Source organism: Squalius cephalus (genome assembly GCF_949319135.1).
Source record: "Squalius cephalus genome assembly, chromosome: 2".
Taxonomy (NCBI): Eukaryota; Metazoa; Chordata; class Actinopteri; order Cypriniformes; family Leuciscidae; genus Squalius; species Squalius cephalus.
This window is the reverse complement of record NC_137123.1, coordinates 46,242,542-46,267,057: the sequence shown is the minus strand read 5'-3', so window position 1 is coordinate 46,267,057 and position 24,516 is coordinate 46,242,542. Positions and strand designations below refer to the sequence as shown.

Sequence of the window (24,516 nt, the reverse complement as noted above, 5' to 3'; positions counted from 1 at the left end):
CTCCGGCGAGCACATATCTCAAGGACCACCCGGAAACGTAGTGGCCTCGGGATGCCCGCCCCCTCTGAGGAGGGTGTTAGAGCAGTCTGTTCGGTCGTTCCCTGCCGGTGCGCCGTTACAGGGCGACGAATTGACTACTCAACAACAACAAAATCCAGAAACCAGTCTCGAGAGGCTGGTACCTCTAGTAGAATCTTTGACAGCGTGGAAGCTACTGTCAAATGTTTCTCGTTGGGTCCTGCAGACCGTGGGAAAAGGGTATCAGATTCAATTAAAAAAACGCCCACCTCGGTTTATGGGGGTCCTGCCCACAGTGGTGGGCCCCGAGCAGGTTCTGGTTATGGAACAGGAAGTAAACACTCTGTTAGAGAAAGGGGCCATAGAATATGTACCTCCCTCCAACAGGGAAACCGGGTTTTACAGCCGGTATTTCATAGTTCCGAAAAAGGACGGGGGATTGCGTCCCATTTTAGATCTTCGAGTTCTGAACGAGTCAGTCATGCAGCTCAAGTTCAAAATGTTAACATTGAGACAGATCGTGCCACAGATCAGGTCCGAGGACTGGTTTGTCACGATAGACCTCAAGGACGCATATTTCCATATTTCCATCCGTCCGTGTCATTGGAAGTTCCTGAGGTTTGCTTTCGGGGGCAAAGCATACCAATATCGAGTTCTTCCATTCGGCCTGGCTTTATCACTCCGCACTTTCACCAAATGCGTGGATGCAGCTCTGGCGCCCCTGCGCCTCCAGGGTATTCGCATCATGAACTACATCGACGATTGGTTGATTTTAGCTCAGTCGCATCAGATGGCGGTTCAACATCGAGATGTTGTTCTCGCCCATATGAAAGAGTTGGGGTTACGGCTGAACGCCAAGAAGAGTGTGCTTTCTCCACTCCAGAGGACCACTTTCTTAGGCGTGGTTTGGGATTCAGTGTCGATGCAGGCGCGCCTGTCACCGCCACGTATAGAGTCCATCCTTGCAGCTGTGAAAAGTGTAAAGCTAGGCCAGCTACTCACTGTCAAACAGTTCCAGAGACTGTTGGGTCTCATGGCAGCAGCTTCCAACGTGATACCTTTCGGACTGCTGCACATGAGGCCCCTGCAGTGGTGGCTCAGGACCAGGGGGTTTTCCCCGAGGGGCAACCCATTTCGCACAATCAGGGTCACGCGGCGATGCTTACGTGCCCTGGTTATGTGGAAGAAACCTTGGTTCCTGTCCCAGGGCCCAGTGTTGGGAGCTCCTTGTCGTCGCAAACTGCTAACGACGGATGCTTCCCTCACGGGTTGGGGAGCGATCCTGGAGGGTCGCTCATCTCAAGGTCTGTGGGAAGACCATCATCGTTCCTGGCATATCAATCGCCTAGAGATGTTAGCTGTCTTCCGGGCTCTGAGGAGCTTTATCACAGATCTCAGGGGACACCATGTGCTAGTACATACGGACAACACGTCGGTAGTCGCCTATATCAACCACCAAGGGGGTTTGCGCTCGCGCCCGTTATCCAACTTGGCACGCCATATCCTCTTGTGGTCCCAGGGGAAGTTACTGTCACTCAGGGCAGCTTACATCCCCGGGGTCCAGAATATAGGAGCAGACACTCTGTCGAGGCAGGGGCCGAGGCCCGGGGAATGGAGGCTCCACCCCGAGGTGGTGGAGCTGATATGGAGGGAGTTCGGCCAAGCACAAGTGGATCTGTTTGCGTCTCGAGAGACGTCTCACTGTCCACTTTGGTTCTCCCTCACGCATCCAGCTCCTCTGGGACTGGATGCTATGGTTCAGACGTGGCCGAGGCTACGTCTGTACGCCTTTCCCCCAGTGGCTCTGCTCCCGGGAGTTCTGGAGAGAGTTCGCAGGGACCGGGTTTGCCTGCTTCTTATAGCCCCGCGCTGGCCGGGCAGAGTATGGTTTCCCGATCTGGTGTCCCTCCTCGACGGGCATCCTCTGGAGTTACCCGTCAGGAGAGACCTTCTGTCCCAAGCAGGGGGCTCAATATTTCACCCCCGCCCAGAACTGTGGAACCTGTGGGCTTGGCCTCTGAGGGGGCCCAGCTCATAGAGTCAGGTCTCTCAACTGAGGTTGTGGAGACCATTCTACAGTCCAGAGCTCCCTCCACGAGGAAACTTTATGCCCTGAAGTGGAGAGTCTTCACTTCTTGGTGTAGTGACCGTCGGTTGGACCCAGTTAACTGCCCAATTGGTACAGTGCTGGAGTTCCTGCAAGACCGGTTCACGGCAGGTCTGACCCCGTCCACTTTAAAGGTTTATGTGGCGGCCATAGGTGCTTACCACATTCCTTTGGGTGGAATGTCTGTGGGGAAGGACCCTCTGGTATCTCGTTTCCTTCGTGGCACTTGGAGGCTGAGGCCTGCAGTTCGCTCTAGGGTGCCACCTTGGGACTTGTCCATTGCATTACAAGGCTTGTCCCTGGCCCCCTTTGAGCCCATTGAGGAGGTTCCTGAGAAGTTTCTAACTCTGAAAGCTCTTTTCCTTCTGGCTATTTCTTCTCTCAAGAGAATAGGGGATCTTCAAGCATTGTCGGTTGCTCCGTCATGCTTAGAGTTTGCTCCGGGTATGGTTAAAGCTTTTCTTCACCCGAGACCGGGTTATATCCCCAAGGTCCCCACTAATGTGGTCAGACCTATTGTTCTGCAGGCCTTCTGTCCTCCTCCCTTTCAAAATGCTGACCAGGAGGCTAATAATTTGCTTTGCCCTGTGAGGGCGTTAGACGCTTATGTCCACAGAGCTGCCCTGTGGCGTAAAAGTGATCAATTATTTGTGTGCTTTGGGTCCCCTAACAAAGGAGGTCCAGTGTCTAAGCAAAGGATGAGCAAGTGGGTGGTCGAGGCTATCTCACTTGCCTATGAGGCGGCTGGGCAGCCTTCTCCTTTGGCTGTCCGGTCGCACTCGACGAGGAGTATGGCGGCCTCTAAGGCCCTTATTTCAGGAGTTTCATTACAGGACGTCTGTGATGCGGCAGGCTGGTCCTCACCGCACACTTTCGTCAGGTTTTACTCTCTGGATCTAGACTCTGCTCCAGGGTCTCATGTTTTGTCTTCCTAGTGCTGCTCTCCAGATTACACACAGGACAGACATTCGTAGCTATGGAGGCGTTGGTATAGACGTTCCCCATAGCGTCATTCTCGACGCAACGGGAGTTCCCTTGAAAGGGAACTCCTCGGTTACGACTGTAACCTCGGTTCCCTGAAGAGGGAACGAGCGTTGCGTCGCCTTGCCATATCTCCTTCATGCCTGTTAGCTCGACTTCAGACTTTTACGAAGCTTTCGTTTTCTGTTTCGGGCCGGCTTTTATAGTTTCCTGGTACGTGACGTCACCCGCCTCTGACGTTCCGCCACACCATTGGACTGATTTTACATGTGCTTCAAGACGTCATCACGCAAAGCGTTCCCCATAGCGTCATTCTCGACGCAACGCTCGTTCCCTCTTCAGGGAACCGAGGTTACAGTCGTAACCGAGGCGATTTTTTTATAAATGCATACGAGTTATTGTGGGTCGCATTCTATTTCGTCATTTCACTGTAATGGATAGGGGATCATGGATGAGCGATAGAGAAGTGGGAGCAGTGTGCTGGGGCCATGCCCAGTGCTGCATTAGAGAACATTATCATTCTATGCGAATGCCTATGTTAGCTGTGCTAGGCTCTGTCACGACTAGAGGGATGTATAATACTTTATGTACACAACAAACTTTCTTAAGTTTTCTAATAACTGGTAAGGGGTAATTAAACTCAGATATAACGTATTGCATTCGCTGTTTCAGTACGCAGGAAGAAACAACACATAATTGCAAATGAAAGAAATGGTAGCCATATGCAGATCACAAGATCCACATTCTATAACTGTTGATCAGTTACAAAAATTTATCACACAGATTTCTGTAATTATTCGTGAAAAATTACACTTTTTGGACAAATTTTAGACAAAAAATTGGAATATATTTTCACAGTGAATCTCCAAATTAATTTGGAATTAACATAAAGACAGTATTTGAAATATTTGATATTTGTAATATTAATAATATTCATATAATTTATTATAGCATGTATTTATGATTATCAAAATTTGGAATTATTATTATAATAATAAAAATTATACAAAAAATGTTGGAGATAAAACATTTGAAGGTAAATTCACAAGTGTGATGATTTAATTATATTGGTTTTATAGTAAATGTCATATGTTTAACTTTGCATACATATATATTTTTATGGAATATCACCGGCAGACATTAACTTTCCCATTAAGAGCCAATATTTGACCTCTTAAATTGATTTCCAGGGGCATTTTTCTCTAACTATGTTCTAACCATTTTTTTTCTAACCATGCATTTACACTGCAATTACAACACCATAAATAATGTTATGAGATTAATGATTTAAATATAATAATTTTAATATAGAAAATATGAGATGCTAACAAATAATAAATTACATTTTACATTACATTTACATTTATTCATTTAGCTGACGCTTTTATCCAAAGCGACTTACAATTGCTATATATGTCAGAGGTCGCACGCCTCTGGAGCAACTAGGGGTTAAGTGTCTTGCTCAGGGACACATTGGTGTCTCACAGTGGATTCGAACCCGGGTCTCTCACACCAAAGGCATGTGTCTTATCCATTGCGCCACACCACCCCTATGAATCTATGAATCTATGAATCTATGAATCTAAGAATCTAAATGAATCTAAAAATAATTTTTTTTTTTTTTTTATGAAATTAAAACCGACAATAGATGGCGCCAAATGTATGAGTCATAGAAGCATTCATTCAACTGATTCGTTCAAAACGGCAGATTCATTCTGGAACTAAGCAACTAGGTCACTGAATCGCAAAACCCCCGGATTTGTTCAGATACGCATAACTATTTTTCTGTGGCTTGTTTGGAACTATTGTCATTGGAGAAATAGAGCAAAAACAGAGAATATTTACAATATTAAGTCTAAAATGTCACATCACAATATTCACTCTTTGTTTACTGAACTGTTGTATAAAATCATTATCACATTTGCAATCGCGCCAATATTCTGGAAATATTTTTTAATATCATATGTTATAAATATAAAAATAACTCATACTAGGGCCATTTTTTACACCACATCTTGAATTTTGGGTGCATATTTATTCTGCTGGCATTTTGCCCCCCAACCCCCTGATAACATCTGACCCTGCTTCAAGAGAAACATAAAACACAACAAAACATCATTAACAGTTTTCTATGTTGTTTTTCGTCATTGGAAAGAGTGACATATATGGCTTTAAATCATGATTTGAAAGAAACTGTGGCAAAGGTTTTTGTGAATTTATGCACATTATACAAAACATATGCCGTCATTAATTATCATTTGAATTTATTGACAGCCTTAAGCTACATTTGAAAACATATTTTTTTATAAAGAGGCATGCTGTTTTGACCACTATTGTCTCGTTAGTCAAATTAAAGTGTAAATTGCAGGTTAACCACCACAACCAATTAATGTCTAAATTAAAGTGTTCAATATGTATATATTTAAACATTTCTGTCTTAAAATGCGTTAAAATAACATTTATTGGGGTTTCTTCAAAGCTAGCATGTTTTTTTACAGTAACTGGGTGATGATGTCATAAGAGGGAGTAGCAACCCATACTCTGCTAGATTGCTACTGTTTGTGGCTTGACTATGTAGAACGACTGGGAGACTGATAACATTAGGGAACAATCCAAAGTCTTTTCAAAATCTTGCCGTCATGTAGAATAGCAAGGAGGGACAACGACTGAAGACATTATTTACTTACATGGTGTCAGTAGTCCTAATCAGAGCTGTAGCGATGCACACACTGCACAGGCACAATGGCGCTTTGCTGGCATCTGCTGACAGAACGCGATATTGTCAGTGCTAAAACGCAAGATGAAAAGATATCGAGAGATACGCGCCTTTAACTGGATTAAGCCGAGAAAAGCCGTTTTGGACTGTCATGACCTGGCTCTAAAGCCATGACAAAAACAGAAGGACGCAGTTTTAAACCACAAAAATGAAATTTATTAACTAAACAAAAACAACAATACAACAACTAACGTAACATAATACAACCATGAAGTGTGAAAATCAGTAAGGTCAGTAGAATGAGGTGCATGTTTGGATGAATGGAATGTATGCTGTTGCGTGCTGCATGAGCAAAACAATTAATGCACGGGAGAGAAGGGCTCCCCTGGAACAAGGAGAGTGGTAGGTTTATGAAGGCGTGAAACACCTGGGCCCAGGTTTCCCCAATCTCACTGACAAGCTATTGCCACGCCCCCTGCAACACAGAACAAACCAGACACAAGGAAACAGGCCAGGCCAACAGGCTGTCACAGGACGGGCCGAGCTCAAGGCGGATGAGCGCAGCCCGCGGATGAGCGCAGCCCGCGGTAAGGCAAGTGTGTTTCTGCGGCTGGGTCCAGTTAGCGAAAGATGAACAAAAACCACCGAGTGCTGAGCAACCAAACTCTGAACGCCATGGAGGTGAATTTTGATGTATTCGTACATCCCGCACAAACACAATAGTTAACCATTTTTGCTAGCTAGGTCTCCAATATAACTGCTAGCCTACTTGCCATTAGACTAACTGGTCGGTAACTCTAGGCTTGGAGTCCCTCTTATGACGTCACGCCCAGCCTAGTGGAAAGGAGAGGGAGTGCTTAAAACCACTGTAAAAAGTACCAACTTTTCATATTATATTCAGCATTTTGCCATACACAAAAAACATACAAAACAATGGTGGGCGGTTCTTATCTTTATGTTTAATAAGCACATTGCATTATCTTTGTGAAAAATGTAACCTGCAATTTACACTTTAACTATAACAAACAGGTTAAACAAGCCATAGCTTACTTTTAGACGTGGTGAAAGTTCGAGGTTGTGATGGTCGTGTCCGATATCCCTTGCCAGTTATTATGCATACAGCAAATCTTCTTGTATGAATATGGTAAATTTCTAGTGTTTATATCCAAAAAGAAACAATGCTGGGAGATGTTTTTGTTTTATATATTTATATAAACATTTATATAAAGTCATTCTCGAGTCATACAGTTCAAGTTAAGTCATTGGATCTCAAGTCAAAGTCAAGTCAAGTCATTTTCTTAATTTAGTCAAGCAAGTCTCAAGTCCTTAAATTTGCGACTGGAGTCATGTGACTCGAGTCCCCCATCTCTGCTAAGTACTATGAATTTATTGGCATGAAATGAATATTAATTGTCATCCAAGTGGATGCTGCACACTGGTTGTCACAAACTGCTCCAAGACACAAAGGTTGAGATCCAATTGCATCTTTATTTGAAGCATAATCCAGAATCGTAATCAGCCCAAGCAGGGGTCAAACACAGGAAGGCAGTCCAAACAAACAAATAAACAAACAAACAAACAAACAAACAATCAAAACAGGCAGGGGTCAGAGGCAAAAGAGTAATCCAGCGGCTCAGCGGCGGCCATCTTTTCTGAAGACACTGGCTCGGCGGAGACCATCCTGTCCTGAGACACTGGCTCGGTGGCGACCATCTTGTCCTGAGACACTGGCTTGGCGGAGACCATCTTGTCCTGAGACACTGGCTCGGCGGCAGCCATCTTGTCCGGAGACACTGGCTCGGCGGAGACCATCTTGTCCTGAGACACTGGTTCGGCGGCGGCCATCTTGTCCGGAGACACTGGCTTGGCGGAGACCATCTTGTCCTGAAACACTGGCTCAGCGGAGACCATCTTGTCCTGAGACACTGGCTCGGCGGCAGCCATCTTGTCCGGAGACACTGGCTCGGCGGAGACCATCTTGTCCGGAGACACTGGTTCGGCGGCGGCCATCTTGTCCGGAGACACTGGCTTGGCGGAGACCATCTTGTCCTGAAACACTGGCTCGGCGGAGACCATCTTGTCCTGAGACACTGGCTCGGCGGCGGCCATCTTGTCCGGAGACACTGGCTCGGCGGAGACCATCTTGTCCTGAGACACTGGCTCGGCGGAGACCATCTTGTCCTGAGACACTGGTTCGGCGGCGGCCATCTTGTCCGGAGACACTGGTTCGGCGGAGACCATCTTGTCCGGAGACACTGGCTCGGCGGAGACCATCTTGTCCTGAGACACTGGCTCGGCGGAGACCATCTTGTCCTGAGACACTGGTTCGGCGGCGGCCATCTTGTCCGGAGACACTGGTTCGGCGGAGACCATCTTGTCCTGAGACACTGGTTCGGTGGCGGCTGCGGCCATCTTGTCCGGAGACACTGGCTCGGCGGCGGCCATCTTGTCCGGAGACACTGGCTCGGCGGGCGTGACGTGAACAGTCTCTGGATCGGCAGACGTGACGTGAACAGTCTCTGGATCGGCAGACGTGACGTGAACAGTCTCTGGATCGGCAGACGTGACGTGAACAGTCTCTGGATCGGCAGGACTGACGTGAAGCTCTGGCTTGGCAGGGCTGACGTGAAGAGATTCAGGAACGGTGGCCATCTTAGGATATGGCCCTGGAACGGTGGTCGCGGCAAGACGAGACCCTGGGACGGTGGTCTCGGCGGAACGAGACTCTGTTCGGACGGCCCTCTTGCTGACATCAGCGGTGGATCTGTCACGTTGGCCTGTCAAGTCCTGGACGCCCATAGACCGATCCGGTGGCAGGCTTTATGGTTGGTGTGACATGAAGATTCTCAGGCTGGGCAGGCATGACGTGAAGATCAGGATGAGGGGATACTGCTGGTTCACGGAGCTCCTTCTCCTCCACGCCCACAATAAACGATGAACCGCTCAACAACAGGGACAGATCTATATATTGTTCTAATGTCCCATGAGGCTCATGGTCGGGCATCAATAACCGTAGCGGTTCAGATAATCCTCCGCGGAAAAAGATCATTAAGCACTCGGTGCTCATTAGCGTGAGATGTGCCAGTTCAATAAAATCTGCGACGTAGTCTTTGATTGATCGATTCTCCTGACAGAGAAGCATGATTTTGGACGCCTGGACACATGGTTGGCATGGCTGCTGGATCTCGGTGTGGCAAAGTTTTCTGTCAAGAACTGCTCCGAGACACAAAGGTTGAGATCCAATTGCAGCTTTATTTGAAGAGTAATCCAGAATCGTAATCAGCACAAGCAGGGGTCAAACACAGGAAGGCAGTCCAAACAAACAAATAAACAAACAAACAAAACAGGCAGGGGTCAGAGGCAAAAGAGTAATCCAGGGAACAGGCAAGAAATCCAAAAACCAAGAGACATGAAACCAGGGAAAATGCTCGGAAATGCAGTGCAACAACATACAAAACTTCGCAGTGAGTGATTGGGTGAACCAGGCTTATATGGGGTGAACTAAACAAGAAGATGAGATACAGGTGAATGTGATAATGAGTGCTGATGAGTCCAGGCAGAGAATGATGGGAGATGTAGTCTGTGAGTGAACATTAGAGTCTGGTGTGGAGTGCCCTCTGGTGGCTCTCAAGGGCACTCCAGCTGGTGACCGTTACACTGGTGGTGGTTTGAGGAGAGATCCCCTGATATGATTGTAAAGCGCTTGGGGTGTACAGTAGTAGTACATATGAAAGCGCTTTATAAATGCCTCATTCATTCATTCATTCATTCATCCAACATTACAGTATAATTAAAATAAAGGTTTAAACTTCAAATTATCTGATTTTTTTATTTTTATCTTTTATTAAAGGGGTCATGACATGAGAAAACAAATTTGCCTTGATCTTTTGGCATACATGTATAAGAGGTCTTTGTACCTTTAAAACATCCTGCAAGTTTAGCTTAAAACATCCTGCTCATTAAAAAAACAAAGAATTTATTTTGTCAAGCTCCAAAAATGGCTCATTTTGATATTGTGGGATCTGTGACATCACACAGGCAAATACATTTGTATTTTAAATTGCAGCTTAACCCTCTGGGGTCTGGGGTGTTTTTGGGGTCCTTGAGATGTTCTGACATGCCCTGACATTTGTGCTTTTTTCAGTTGCTTATAAACATATTTTAATGGCAAAAAAAAATTACACACTATTTAGCACAAACAGGGCTACCATAATATGTGAGCAACAAGAATGTACATGTCTGCATTTTTGAGAGAATAATGTTTATGCGTGGTTATTGAAAAAACTAAAAACTAAAGTTTCTGAAATAAGGCCACAAAACACATACTAAATATGTGGCAATAAGACTTTTGACTAATGGATTTCATCGCCTAGTGTTTTTTCTTCAAAATGATATGAAAATCATCCTGCCTAATCATCCACAAAAAAAAACGATACATTGATTTTAGTTTTGTGAAACACTTTTAGTTTGGAAAGCCAATATGCGGATGGGGCGTAAACGCTCCAACAGCATCATGCATATGTAGTAGTTCACACCTGGTGAGACTACGTCCCTGCATACTTAATGAGCCATTCATTCAGGTGACGTGTCACCTATAGCTAACTTAAATATACAAGCTTCATAAAAATGATCATTCTAGGAGAAAATTTCAGATGGCATTTAGAGGCTTTTGCATCTGAACTCTTCATACACACACACATATATATATGCATGCACATACATACTTTATAATCTTTTCAAAACTAGTCAACGTCTTTCAAAACTAAAGTATACATTTTATCATACGTATTTCAAAGTAAAGGATTCATTAGTTAGTTGATGACTTTATTTTTGACAAAACACATACAGTATATAGCCTATTCCTCATCTCAGTATAGCAATAGAGTTTGCTAAAAGCTGTTCATTCAATACAGCAGTATTTGAAAATCGATCATATTTTGTAAAATTACATTTATATTTGCATTTATGTCAAAACCTAGACACTTTTAAACATCAAAAGGACATTTATTAATATGTATTCGTGTCAAAATGACAAATAAACAGATTTTCCTATTCAATTTTGCATGGAAACGCTTCCAAGACGCTTGCGTGTCGCGTGAAAAATAGGCGTCGGTTCTATTTCTAGAATGCACGCGTTTTCCACGCGGCTCGTGCCGCGCCTGAGACGCGCGTCTCACACAGGCAGTATGCAAACTCTAAACTGTTAACATGGATGGGAGCCGAAATAAAAACGGACACGCCACGCAGCTGAGACGCTTACGCCACGCATCCAGTGTTTCACCGGCCTTATCCAGCGGATGTGGGCGTTTCACAGGTTGTATGGATCGCCTCACATTTGCGTTTGAATAGCGCGGTCTCCGTAGGCGGAGTCACATTAAAACTTAATTAGCTGAGATGAGAATGACTGACATCTCTCTCTTTACATACATATTATATAAACTGTGAATATTTGTTTTTTATAAAAATTACTTCATTTGAAAGAAGATAATTCAAGCTTCATGCCTGTGTGACTGTATGCCTGTTTGACTGAGTATTCGCTGAGTTACAGTTCATTTTCGGACGCGTTTCAGAATTGACTTCACTGACGGAGAGTAGGCAGAACTCGCATCATGTTTATTTTTCTTTATTTGGCGAAAAGCACAACACTTTGTTTTTATTATGAGCATACACAAAAAAAAAATACACACTAAACAGGATCGATTGATGTATAACACAAGCATATAAGATAAAAATTAATATTTTTTTTTTATTTTTTTTTTGCACTCATACGAAAAAAAACGAGCCTATCGCGCCGGCGCGATAGCCGACCTCAGGGGGTTAACCCTGCCTAGAGTAAAGGCACTCTACCTAAGACCTGTTATAGCTAGCGCTTCATCTTTTTTCTTTTAGCTCCAGACCATAGTATGTGACAGAAAATTCCAGTAACATGATAAAAGCAACTGAAATTAAAAAGAGTTTGCATCATCTCACTGCGACCGTCTTTGTCTAGCAGTTACCTCAACAGTGCTAACCTCAAAGACAGCCTATGGACCATATCAGATCATGAGTTGTTTTTAATTAGTAAAACACACCATCATCAGTCCAAGACAGAGCCTGATGTCTGTGCTTTAACAACCTCTTGTGTCCCAGAAACCCTCCTCGGAGGGAGGAGGGGCAATGTTATAACTATTCAGTTGTTCTTTTCTGAATGATTCCTAGTAATCAACTCCCTGAGGTTTTGCCTCCTCCTTTTGCAATATGCTGCTTCTGCCCCATACTCCTCTGATCCTGTCTTCTGGAACATTCTGGAGACTGCTCAGAAGGTTTGAAAGAAGCAGAGGGTTAAAGGTAGACTTGAACCTCCAAGGGATATACCTCCTGAAGGCAGCGGGCTGCACCTTGGCCTCTCTAAACCTCTCCACCACCGTCTCAACGGAGGTGCTGAAGAGTCCAGAGGGTGCGATCGGAGTATCCGATCAAGCTCCAAAAAATGGCTAGAATCTTTCCAAGGAGGAAAGATTTTTTTTCTCCTTGACCCTCAACAGGTTTAGCCACAGGTGTTTCTAAATAACCACTATCGCTGCCATAGAACAACCGATGGCCGTGGCTGTTTGTTTGGTGGCCCGGAGAGCCAGATCTGTGGTGCGCCGCAGTAGAAGCATCAGAAGATGATCCCTGCCCTTTGTCCAAGTCTCTCAGCAGATCAGGTTGGTATGTCTGCAACACCGCCATGGTGTGCAGGGCACCGCTACCCTGACCCACTAGCAACTTCCCTTTTCTCACAAAACTTAACCTGTCAGTGTGGATCAGAAGAAAACACAGAGCAGTCTTCTAAATCCAAAGATCACTTGAATTGGCTTGAGACTTGGAAATCAACACTCCTTTCCCAAACACCTCTGGCAGTTCAACCTGGGATCCCCACCAACAGAGCCGCCGTGCTGCTTAAGTAGCCACAGGGCCCGATCTGCAAGGCGAAGGTGCTTTTCCTTCTTCCCTAGAAATAAGAGACAAGCGTGAGTGGAGCTTTCTTACCATAAACTTATCACAGTGCATCACCTCGAGAGCTGAATGTGCATGCGCCGCTCTGAGGCAGATCACACAGAGCTCATATGAGTCCTCAAGTTTAAGATTATGCTTACACGGGGAACACACTGTATGAAAGTTTTGCCGCTGCTCTCCATTGTTCTCCACACGCTCGCAAACAAATGGCTCCTGAAGACAAAAAAGCTGATGACGTGTTTTGCAGGTACCCTTTTATACAGGTGCTCCGCTGGTGACGTCATGGACTGCCGTCAGCCAATGAGTGTTTGATACAAGTGCTTCAGACACCAGTCACGCTGATGGTGTTTCCCATAGTGTCAACTCCATGATGCAGCATCGAAGTTCCAATTTGAAAAGGGAACTATATTAACATAATAAGTGAACCTCGAGGAACATATTAATAAAAAAAAGACCCCTTTATCACTTACAGAACATAAAAAATATTTTAAAAACCTTTAATTTAATTGAACTTAAAACAGGATTCACATAAACCCATTATTAAAAATTTCAGATTTAGCTGTGCCTTTTATAGTGTGTTTGGCAATGTTTATGGAAAATACATTAGCAAAAGTACTTTGAGAATCTAAAAAAGCAGATGCTGCAGTAATTTTTTTTTAATGCTTTACACAGCAAATATTAATCACAGAAATATTTTTTTTGCAAATTAAGTAATACTTCCAATGCACACTGCACATACACAAGTATGTACTGGTCACTGTATATGTAATTTAATGAATAAATAAATCCTGAATGTTTAGACTTGTTTAATGTGCTGCTTCATAGCATAAATTAAACAAAATCTCTAACATATTTTACGTACCTGGCTGATGGGGTCACATAAGCACCCACCCACCATGCTGTCCTTCATAAAACACCCCCAATCATAAAACATACTCATGTGGGTATACATTTTACCTTGTGTATGTTTTGTGGTTTCTAAGAATAGCTCTATAATAAATTTCTAAACCGTGTTAGACATGTCCCCAGTAAATAATTGTCTCGGCAGGGTCTTTTGTTTAACCAGAAGATACAGATTTGTTATGTGCAGCTGTTGAAGATGTGCTGCATCTAAATGAGAGAGAATGCTGTATTAGGTGGATGGGACAGACACTTTCACACAAAGACACAAACACAAAAGTAAGCACAGTCTGGCAAAGGGAGACACCGTCAGATCATCCTTCCTTTCAGTGTTTAAAAATACACCCACATTAACTTTATTCTGAACAGTTAGCTCTGCTCTGGCACGTACACATGAGCGTGTCTCGATCAGAGAAGGAATGTTCTATGCATTTGCTGTAGAAAAAAGAATGGTTTCTCCTGTATAAATATGTCATCATTGTTGAAGACAATATGATTATTAATGTGATATGTGTGAATGTGTTTACATATTTTCAAGCTTTACATATTTACCATCTAACTGTTATGTTTTGGAGCAGATCACCATTGGAATCCACACAGGAGAGGTGGTCACAGGGGTGATAGGGCAAAGAATGCCCCGTTACTGCTTGTTTGGAAACACGGTCAACCTGACAAGTCGTACAGAGACCACAGGAGAGAAAGGAAGGATAAATGTGTCTGAATACACATACAGGTGAGAGAACCATGTCAGGTTAATATATTATAAGGTTATTAATATAATATAATTTAATATAATATACGTGCAATATCACACTGCATATCATAGCCGTGTGATATCACTCTTTATCAGCAGAATCACAGCCGTCATAAAACGAGGCATTGGAGTTTATTTAAATAACACTTGCCTGACGGTTCATGCTACTGCTAACCCGGATGTCGAGGTCACTTCCATGATTTGGGAAAAGCACGTAAAAGTCCTGGCAGAAAGCGATGCATAAGGATGTAATGTTGAGCAAAAACATCTCATAAATTGTTGTGTATTGATGGTGTGCTAAGCTAACATGCTAGCGAGCACTAAGATGCTGCCACCTAGCTGTTATTTTTATGAACAATTTTAAATAGGAATGCTTACTGAAATGTTTATTTTTTCAAGAAGGGAATTTGATACAGTTTCAAATGTGAAGTGAGAACTTTGATAAAAGAAATTAGGGATTGAAACAGTGTGAATATTCAGTCGTTAGTAATTATAATGAAGACAAAAGAAAAGAATATTTAGAGCCATAACCAGGCCGGAGAGGTGTAAATATGTGCAGTGGAGACTGAGACTGACTGGGGCTCGTTTGCACCACAAAACAATAGAGACAATAGACTAAATCAATGCTTAGAACATGACAATAAACATCGGTTTGCATTTTAGAGTCTAATCAAATTAAAGTCAAATGACATGATCTTTACAAACATTTAATTAAATACAGAGTTTTAGACTTATCTTCAGATTTTAAATATAACATGGTCAGACGTGGCTTTAGCTGCCGTGCATTTCTAGATTGATACAATGCCAACTTCAATATTATTTTCATGAAGATATTTCATAAAAATAAATTTCTAATAACTTTACAAAACTTTGAAACTTATATATATATATATATATAAAAAAAATCATTATGACAATAATAGCTTTTAGTGCAAAGGGTTCATGAACTGTATCTGTTTTAGTTTGGGAATGCCATTTCTGGGGATTTTTCAAAAGTGGGATTGCTGGCTAACAGGATAACTTAGTTCAGTTCTCACGCGCTCCGGATGTTCGCGCTCAGAACAGCATGCAAATGAAATGTTATTCAATGTTATATTATGCATTTACGCATACAAATTATCATCTTTCATGACTGTGCAGTGTCACATGAGCGTAACTCTACCACTGTGCTGCATTAGCATGTGATGTGAATGTATGTCGCGTTGAACATACACTAGAACTGCAAAAGATAGAATGCAATGTAGCACGAAACGAAACGCAAAGTGGACCAGGAGCTCATCGCTTTCACATATCACCAAGAAATCGAACCACAAACGAGGGTCCTTTTAGGGGGGTCTGAGATCACTTGGTTTGTTCACCTATATACATGCTGAACTGCTCCAAGAGTGTTTGGAGGGCTCAAACAAACTAGGTGTGGAAACACCCTAAATTGTTTACAACCTTGTTTCTGTCCTTTTCAATATAAAAGTCTTTGACTGACAAAACAAAAGACTGACTCACTCATAATGACAGTCTTTGCTGCCATCTAATGGTGTAATAATGTAACTGTCACTGAAGTTGAAATCACAATCACTAACGGACCACATACACCCAAAATGAGTTATACCTCACACTATCTACATAAGAGCCAGTGGCAAATTCCTGAAGGAATGGCTGAGATAAAGTTGTTCTCGGCGGGCACATCTCCGAAAATGACTAAACGAATTGTCAAATAGGCACTATGTTTATAAATATATCTATATATATATAAGTATATCCTGTAATATTTGACATACAGTATTTGAGGTCTAAATTACTACATTCTCGCCTAAAACAATCTTAAAGGGATATTTCACCCAAAAATGAAAATGATGTCATTAATTACTCACCCTCATGATGTTCCAAACCCATAAGACCTTAAGACCTTCATTTATCTTCAGAACACAAATTAAGATATTTTTGATGAAATCTGAGAGCTTTCTGACCCCTGCAATGTAATCACCACTTTCAAGGCCCAGAAAGGTAGTAAAGATATCGTTAAAATAGTCCATGTGACTTAAGTGTTTCAACCTTAATGGTTGTATCAGCGATTTCAGGCCCAAAAAAGGCCCAAACATAAATGATCATAAGTGATTGGTTGGAACACTATTTATTTTGGTTTTGAGTGGTTGGTGAACCCAACTGTTTTTGTGTGCAGATCTCAGAGCCTAGGCTGCCTACAGAGACGCGTTTTTTTGACAGCCTGCTTATGGGGCGGGCAGCTAGCGGATCGTTAGGAAAGATTAGATGAATGTGATAATTTATGTTTGGGCCTTTTTTGGGCCTGAAATCGCTGATACAACCTTTATATATGAAGCGACGAGAATACTTTTTGTGCACTATTTTAACGATGTCTTTACTATCTTTCTGGGCATTGAAAGTGGTGATTACGTTGCAGTCTATGGGAGGGTCAGAAAGCTCTCAGATTTCATCAAAAAAAATCTTAATTTGCATTCCGAAGGTGAACGAAGGTCTTACGGGTTTAGAACGACATGAAGATAAGAAATTAATGACATAATTTTAAAAACTTTTGGTGAACTAACTCTTTAAAACTACATTCTCTGACACAACAACAGTAGTATTTGTAAAATTATGGTATTTGCTCATCCGGCATGACACTCGCTGTGAGAGAAATGCTGCAAACGCAGTGATATAAACGATGAAACGGTTCCCGTGGTGATAATGGTAGAATATTGCATGGCTGTAAAGGGTCTCAGCCAATCAGAATCGAGAACAAGAACTAATTGTTATAATATAAAATAATATCATATAATATATAAAATATAATATAATATAATAAAATTAATACAATATAATAATTAATATACATGAATAAAGTGAATGTTGTTATTTATTGCTTTGTCTCAGGTGTTTGCAGTCAGTGGAAAATGCTGATCCTCAGTTTCATTTGGAGTACAGAGGACTTGTATCCATGAAAGGAAAAAAAGAGCCAATGAAAGTGTGGTTTCTCTCACGCAAGACCTAACTGACACACTGTGGGGCTGCAGCGGTGCAATTTTTATTGTTTTCTGCTAATGTATGTTCATTAATTTCTAAGATCTATGAAAAGGAACATACTGTACTTTGCTTTCTTCATCAAGATCATTTTATTCTCCCCCTCTCAGAGGCCAAATTAAGAATGTTCTTCAGTGACCCCTGCGTTTCAAGTGCCAATTATCTCTGATTCACAGAAAATGAAAAAAAAAAAATTTAGGGGTTAAAGGGTATTATAGATTAGAGGGTGACCAGCTGTACACATTTTACATAGGAATATGGAAACTACTGTCTATTTGATATTATTTCATGATACTGCTTTGAGTGCCAACTATTGAATTGATTTAATCCAGAAGATAAAGATACATCTGAATAAATACAACTGGAAAATGGTACAAATACGCTATGCAACATGCAGACGTGCTCATCAAGTGTTTGTTTTCATAATTTTTATTTATAGTAGAGGATGTGACAGTATTTAGATCACTACCAAGTCCAGGAATATTTTGTTATTTCATCACTGAGTAAAATAAGTTATTTTCTTTTGTCACTGTATTGAGTCCTGTATGTCTGTGTGATGATATATTACAAGAATAGATATCTAAAACAAACTGTTTTTTTTTTTAATTGTGCACTTTAATTTAGAAATAACATGTAGATTTTCAGGATCAAAGCACATTTTGTTATTGTATCAATGTATTGTATTGGAAATACTCTGTTCCCTTTCGAGGGAACTCGCGCTGCATCGATGACGCCTTGGGAACGCCTCCGCATGATTACGTCTGAAGCACGTATGTCAACTAGTCCAATGGAAAGAGTGAACGTCACGGGCGGGTGACGTCATGACCAGGAAAGGATAAAAGCACATCCAGTGCAACCGGCGTTAGCTTTTGTGCCTCAGCAAAGCACTCTGTGTCAACACTGTCTGTACTATTTATTGTTTGTCTGTCACATCATTATCATTATGGCGAAACAGCTGCCCTCGTTTCCTTACGGGTGGGGATACACACGAACGGAGCATGCTATGTCAGCCTTCGAGGGGGCTGACTGTCAGCATTGTGAGCGGCTTCCACTCTGCATGCTCCACTCCCACCTGTCACTGTTCGATGAAAGTGACCAGGCTCGCAAACCTCAGGATGCAGGACCCGCTGCTGCTGAGGCAGCACGGAGAATGCATTCCTGGGGTTCGCAAATGGATTTCTCGGCGGGGTTGGAGACAAGTTCTGCCTTATCTCCTCCCTTACCCGGGGGATCCAGTGCTCTCTTGCCGGTGTCGGAAGCCCGCCCTGCGGCTTCTTCCGCCCGGGGAGAAAGCCCAATGCTTGGTGCTCTAGCTCTGAGGAGGTAGATGTACTGAGCATTGGAGAAAGTGACACCTACACACGGGAAGAGGATTCGCCATCTAATTTCTCAGCATATTAGGAGCTTGTGGAGGTGATAACTCGTGCTGTAGATAAATTAAAAATTGAGTGGCCAGCCTAGAGAAAAGATGCTCATCCCAAAAGCAAGTTAGACGAGAGCTTTTTAACTTCCAATTTATCATCTCCATCACGGGGCCTTCCATTTTTTCCCGATCTACATACTGACCTATGTAGATCGTGCAATAGACCCTATTCTTCCAGTCTCTTCAGTCCCCAGGTGCATATATATTCAGATATAAGGGGACTGAAGGAACATGGTTATGGGTCAATGCCCCGGGCTGAACAGACGCTCGCGAGCTATCTGTCTCCCGATTCAGCATCGTCCCTGAAGGCTCCCGTGTTGCCCACTAAACCTTTAAAAACTACATCTAATTTAGTCGGCAAAGCTTATATGGCAGCAGGTCAAGCTGGAGCCTGTCTTCACACTATGGCAGTGCTTCAAGCCTATCAGGCAGACCTGTTGGGGGATCTGGACAAAAGTGAGGGTGTGGGTCCCGACGAAATTCGAGAACTTCGTCGGGCCACAGATCTATCTCTCAGGGCTACGAAGGAGACCGCTCGTGCTATTGAGCGGTCTATGGCAGCCCTCATAGCTACTGAGAGGCACCTCTGGTTGAATTTAGCAGAGATAAAAGAGAAAGATCGGGCTTTTCTGTTAGATGCTCCAATTTCTCCTACTGGTCTCTTTGGTGACTTAATTAGATTCAGTTGTTGAGAGATTTCAAGAAACTAAAAAGCAATCAGAGGCTTTTAAGAAATTTCTCCCTCACCGAGTCCAGCCCCCTAGGGATGCTGGGCGTGAGCATCCCCAGCCGAGCTCCTCATATCGTGCACAACAGAAAGAGAGTGTCGCGTCTCGTGCCCCTCCTAATAAGTCATGGGGGCCGAGCCGACACTCTCAGCCAAAGCCGGATCTGAGGACTGTTCTTATGGCTAAGAAGGCTTCGGCTCATAAGTGGTCCTGACGCCATGTGCATCAGACTGTTGAGGACAGCCCCAACCGTGGTGGAGTGGTGTTCACCTCAGCATGCGGTGCCCATTCCACTTCGGGGTCCTCAGGGGACCGTTCTGCCAACCCCGCCACCCTTGGTGCCTTGGGGCGCAGCGGTCTCCAGTGAGCTCTCGGCTCAGCGTCAACTCGACATTGCGTCAGACTCGCTTCCTCTGAGGGGGGTTCAAAAACAGTCAGTTCGGTTGTTTCCTGCCAGGATGCTTCAGGTCACCAAAAAGTGGCTGTTACAGTAACACCAGAGGCCAGTCTCGAGAGATTTTCTGACAGAGTGGAAGAATCTGACAAATATATCTCTGTGGGTCCTGCAGATAATAGAGAAAGGTTACAGAATCCAGTTTGGTTCTCCTCCACCTCGTTACAACGGGGTGCTACTCACGTTAGTACATCCCGAGCAGACTCTGGTAATGGAGTAAGAAGTAGAGTCTCTTTTAGCGAAGTGAGCTAAAGAGCAGGTGTACTCGTCCAACAGAGAATCTGGGTTTTACAGCCGCAACTTTATTGTTCCGAAAAAGGATGGGGGGGATCTTCGTCTGTTGAATTTTGCAGTCAAGAAACTCAAGTTCAAGATGCTCACACTCAAACAGATTGTGACTCAAATCAGATCCGAGGACTGGTTTGTCACGATAGATCTAAAGGACGCTTACTTCCATGTCTCCATCCTCCCTGAGGTTTTCTTTCTGGGGCAAAGAATACCAATATCGGATGCTTCCATTGGGTCTAGCTCTATCACCCTGCACATTCACAAAGTGTGTAGATGCAGCTCTGGCTTCTCTCAGGCTGCAGGGCATAAGCTTTCTGAACTATATCGACAACTGGCTGATTCTGGCGGAATCAGAGCAGTTAGCTGTTCGGCATCAAGATGTCGTCCTTGCTCACATGAAGAGGTTGCTCTCAATTGGGGTTGAGACTCAATGCCAAGAAGAGTGTGCTTTCTCCACTACAGAGAACCACTTTCCTTGGTGTGGTATGGGATTCAGTCACGATGCGAGCCACACTATCACCCGTTCGTGTAGCTGCTGTCCTCACAGCCACAAAAGTGTTGAAGCTAGGCCAGTCACACACTGTGAGACAGTTCGAGAAACTGTTGGGCCTCATGGCAGCAGTGTCCAATGTGATACCCTTTGGCCTACTGTACATGAGACCCATGCAGTGGTGGCTCAGGACCAGAGGGTTTTCCCCGAGGGCTGCCTATTAAATCGCATAAATTTTAAAATATTGCTGATTACTTACAAAGCACTAAATGGTTTAGCTCTGTAGTACTTGAGTGAGCTCTTAACGCATTATAGTCCTTCACGTCTATTGCAATCTCAAAATTCTGGCCAGTTAATAATACCTAGAATATCAAAATCGACTGCTGGCGGTAGATCCTTTTCCTATTTAGCACTAAAACTTTAGAAAAGTCTTCCTAACATTGTCCGGGAAGCAGACACACTCTGTCAGTTCAAAGCTAGATTAAAGACACATCTCTTTGACCTAGCATACACATAACACATTATAAACTTCTATAATTCAATGTTAGGCTGCATCGATTAGGTCAGCCGGAACCGGGAACACTTCCCATAAATCCTGATGTACTCGTTACATCATAAGAAAAATGGCATCTACGGTTTTCCCGCACTCATCCAGCCCCCCTGCACGCTATGGTGCAGACATGGCCGAGGCTAGGTCTGTACGCATTTCCCCCTGTTGCTCTGCTCCCAGGAGTTCTGGAGAGAGTCCGCCAGGACGGAATAAGTCTACTGCTAGTAGCACCACGCTGGCCGAGTCGAATTTGGTTTGTGGACCTAATTCATCTCCTCGACTGCCCTCCCTTGGAGATCCCAATCAGGAGAGACCTTCTGTCTCAGGCAGCGGGCACAATATTTCACTGAGGTTGAGACCATCCTAAGCTCCAGAGCTCCAGCTACGGAATAAGTCTACTGCTAGTAGCACCACGCTGGCCGAGTCGAATTTGGTTTGCGGACCTAATTCATCTCCTCAACTGCCCTCCCTTGGAGATCCCAATCAGGAGAGACCTTCTGTCTCAGGCAGGGGGCACAATATTTCACTGAGGTTGAGGTTGAGACCATCCTAAGCTCCAGAGCTTCAGCTACGAGGAAAGTATATGCAATAAAGTGGAGAGTTTTCACTTCTTGGTGTCACCAGCATCAGTGGGATCCAGTTAACTCTTCAGTTAGTACAATACTCGAGTTTCTACAAGATCGCTTTGCATCAGGTTTATGCCCATCCACCTTAAAAGTCTACGTGGCGGCCATTGTGGCTTTCCACGTCCAGGTGGGTAGTACATCATTGGGTTGAGACCCCCTGATCATACGTTTCCTTCGTGGCACCTTGAGGCTGAGGCCTGCAACTGGAGCTGGCAATAGTTTTGGAAGGCCTGTCAGGTGCTCCTTTCGAGCCCTTAGAGTAGGTTTCAGAAAAAATTCTGACATTCAAGACCATCTTTCTTCTAGCTATTTCATCCCTCAAAAGAGTTGGAGACCTTCAGGCCCTTTCGGTTTCTCCCATATGCCTTGAGTTTGCACCCGGGATGGTCAAGGCATTCTTATACCCTAAACAGGGATACGTCCCTAAGGTCCCGAGCAATATTCCAAGGGCTGTTGTGCTGCAGGCTTTCTGTCCTCCTTTGCTTCTTCGGACCAGGAAAAACTGAATCTCTTGTGTCCAGTGCAAGCACATCTTGGTCCTCACTGCTCACATTTGTGAGGTTTTATAGCCTGGACCTGGACGCTGCCTCAGGGTCTCACGTGCTTTATACTTAGATTGCCAACAGTTTCACTTACAGGCAATTTTAAGTATGACGTATTGGGTATTCTCGTTCCCAAGGCGTCATCGACGCAGCGCAAGTTCCCTCGGAAGGGAACGTCTCAGGTTAGAAGGGAACGAGACGCTGCGTCGCCCTGCTATACTTCCTGCATCCCTGTGATCGACTTTGCTTTGGCTCTCGAAGCAAACGCTGGTTGCACCGGATGTGCTTTTATCCTTTCCTGGTCATGACGTCACCCGCCCGTGACATTCACTCTTTCCATTGGACTAGTTGACATACGTGCTTCGTAATCACGCGGAGGCGTTCCCAAGGCATCATCGACGCGGCGTCTCGTTCCCTTCTCAGGAAACTAGGGTTACATTCGTAACCTGAGACGTTTAACCATAATTAAATTCACAAGTCTGAATTTATTTTTCTGTTTCTGAGGATAATGTGCATGCTTTAAATAATAAAAATGTCTGCACATAATCATAATTACACTCGTACATTGCATTTACCAAACATGTACATATAAACAAGTCGTTTTATGAATACTTACGCTACTGTTATATTGTTTTATTATGTGTTATTGCGTGAATGAATATATTCTTAACACATTTTTAAAGTGAATATTTAATGTTTAAAAAGTAGATAGACTTTGAGAGTTTGTATTCATTGAATCTCGCATATAGATTTATTTAAAGGAAACCTGCCCATGTCACAATGCTTTTATGTACACCTCTACATATATTTAAGTCTTGTATTAAAATATTATTTAAAAAATTAGCTATTTGTTGTCTAATTTGTTTGTTTGTGTTTGGAAGCATTGGAATGCTAAGGTTTGTTGTACTGCTAAGCATTGTTTTCTTTTACAAAATTAAAAATATTCAGTAGTCTTTATAAGTCATCCATTCTAATGCCCATAAACATACTCATCTGTCTGGCTGCTTGGAAATCAAATAAAAATAAACAGTCAAATCTAAAATCTTACACTATTGTTTTCTATAAAATCAGACAGACCCTCAGACTTTTTATACAGTTTCTTTATAAGCAGTATTGTGTGAATAGAAACATCAACAAAAATATAAATGTCAGGGGCCCGTTCTTCGTACGTTGCTTATTACATCCGAGATCAAATGACACATCCAAGATGATATCATCGTGCGAATCATGATCTGGCTAACTCGGTTCTTCGAACACACTTGCCGGATATGATTAGTATCGCTGGATTGAGTTATCTGAGATAATTGCGCGTTCATGCGCTGGTTAAAAGGGGATATGTATCGATAGTAGAAACATTGATCAGCAACGCTGCTATTGGCTGCTCAGCGTGGCCAAAGAGCGGGCTCAGTTTTTCTCCTCAGCAGAGCAAGAAGAACTAATAGTCGAAGTTTATTCAGAATTTTAATGTTTAATCAAAACACCAGGGAACACCTCAAAGTCTGCAAAAGCCAGGAGAGAGGGCTGGTAAAAAGTAGCAGACAATTTAAATCCGTTAGAAGTGGCCATGTTAGATGTTTTTATCACTTAATAGCCTATATTTTTGTATTTTAATAATTGCATAATTACTTTGTGCATTGTAATGTCAGTCACCATACTAGAACATGGGAACAAATAAAAGTGAAGTACAAAAATATTCTACATAATGGTAATTATTAGTTATATTATAGTCTCTTTTATAAAAGGCACTGTTAAATAAATGGTGTTCTGTTTATAAAAGCAACCAAGAAAAAGGCTGAGAAAAAAATAGAAAAGATCTTAGTAGCCTACACTGTAAAATAATTTTTGCTGCATTACATTAAGGCTGTATAGTCATTTCAACTGTTAAATCTTGAGTAATGATGAATTGCTTTGACTTCTGATAAACTTAT

At 43.1% G+C, this 24,516-nt stretch overlaps 2 protein-coding genes across 2 annotated transcripts in view; one reads left to right on the top strand and one right to left on the bottom strand.

Moving 5' to 3' along the window:
* LOC307153899 (uncharacterized protein) overlaps nucleotides 1–11,486 on the bottom strand; it is a 226,227-nt gene extending 214,741 nt beyond the window's left edge. Inside the window, exons 1-2 of the mRNA XM_079863671.1 lie at nucleotides 4,979–11,486; nucleotides 4,450–4,664 (exon numbers count right to left, since the gene is read on the bottom strand). Of these exons, the coding sequence (XP_079719797.1) occupies nucleotides 7,413–8,621 (1,209 nt within the window). The 5' untranslated portion in view covers nucleotides 8,622–11,486 and the 3' untranslated portion in view covers nucleotides 4,450–4,664; nucleotides 4,979–7,412. The remainder of the gene's footprint in view (nucleotides 1–4,449; nucleotides 4,665–4,978) is intronic.
* The window catches only part of gucy1b1 (guanylate cyclase 1 soluble subunit beta 1), a 102,442-nt gene extending 81,165 nt beyond the window's left edge, over nucleotides 1–21,277 (top strand). Inside the window, exons 12-13 of the mRNA XM_079863643.1 lie at nucleotides 14,279–14,433; nucleotides 17,341–21,277. Coding sequence (XP_079719769.1) covers nucleotides 14,279–14,433; nucleotides 17,341–17,458 — 273 coding nt within the window. The 3' untranslated portion in view covers nucleotides 17,459–21,277. The remainder of the gene's footprint in view (nucleotides 1–14,278; nucleotides 14,434–17,340) is intronic.
* The last annotated feature ends 3,239 nt before the right edge of the window (nucleotides 21,278–24,516 follow it).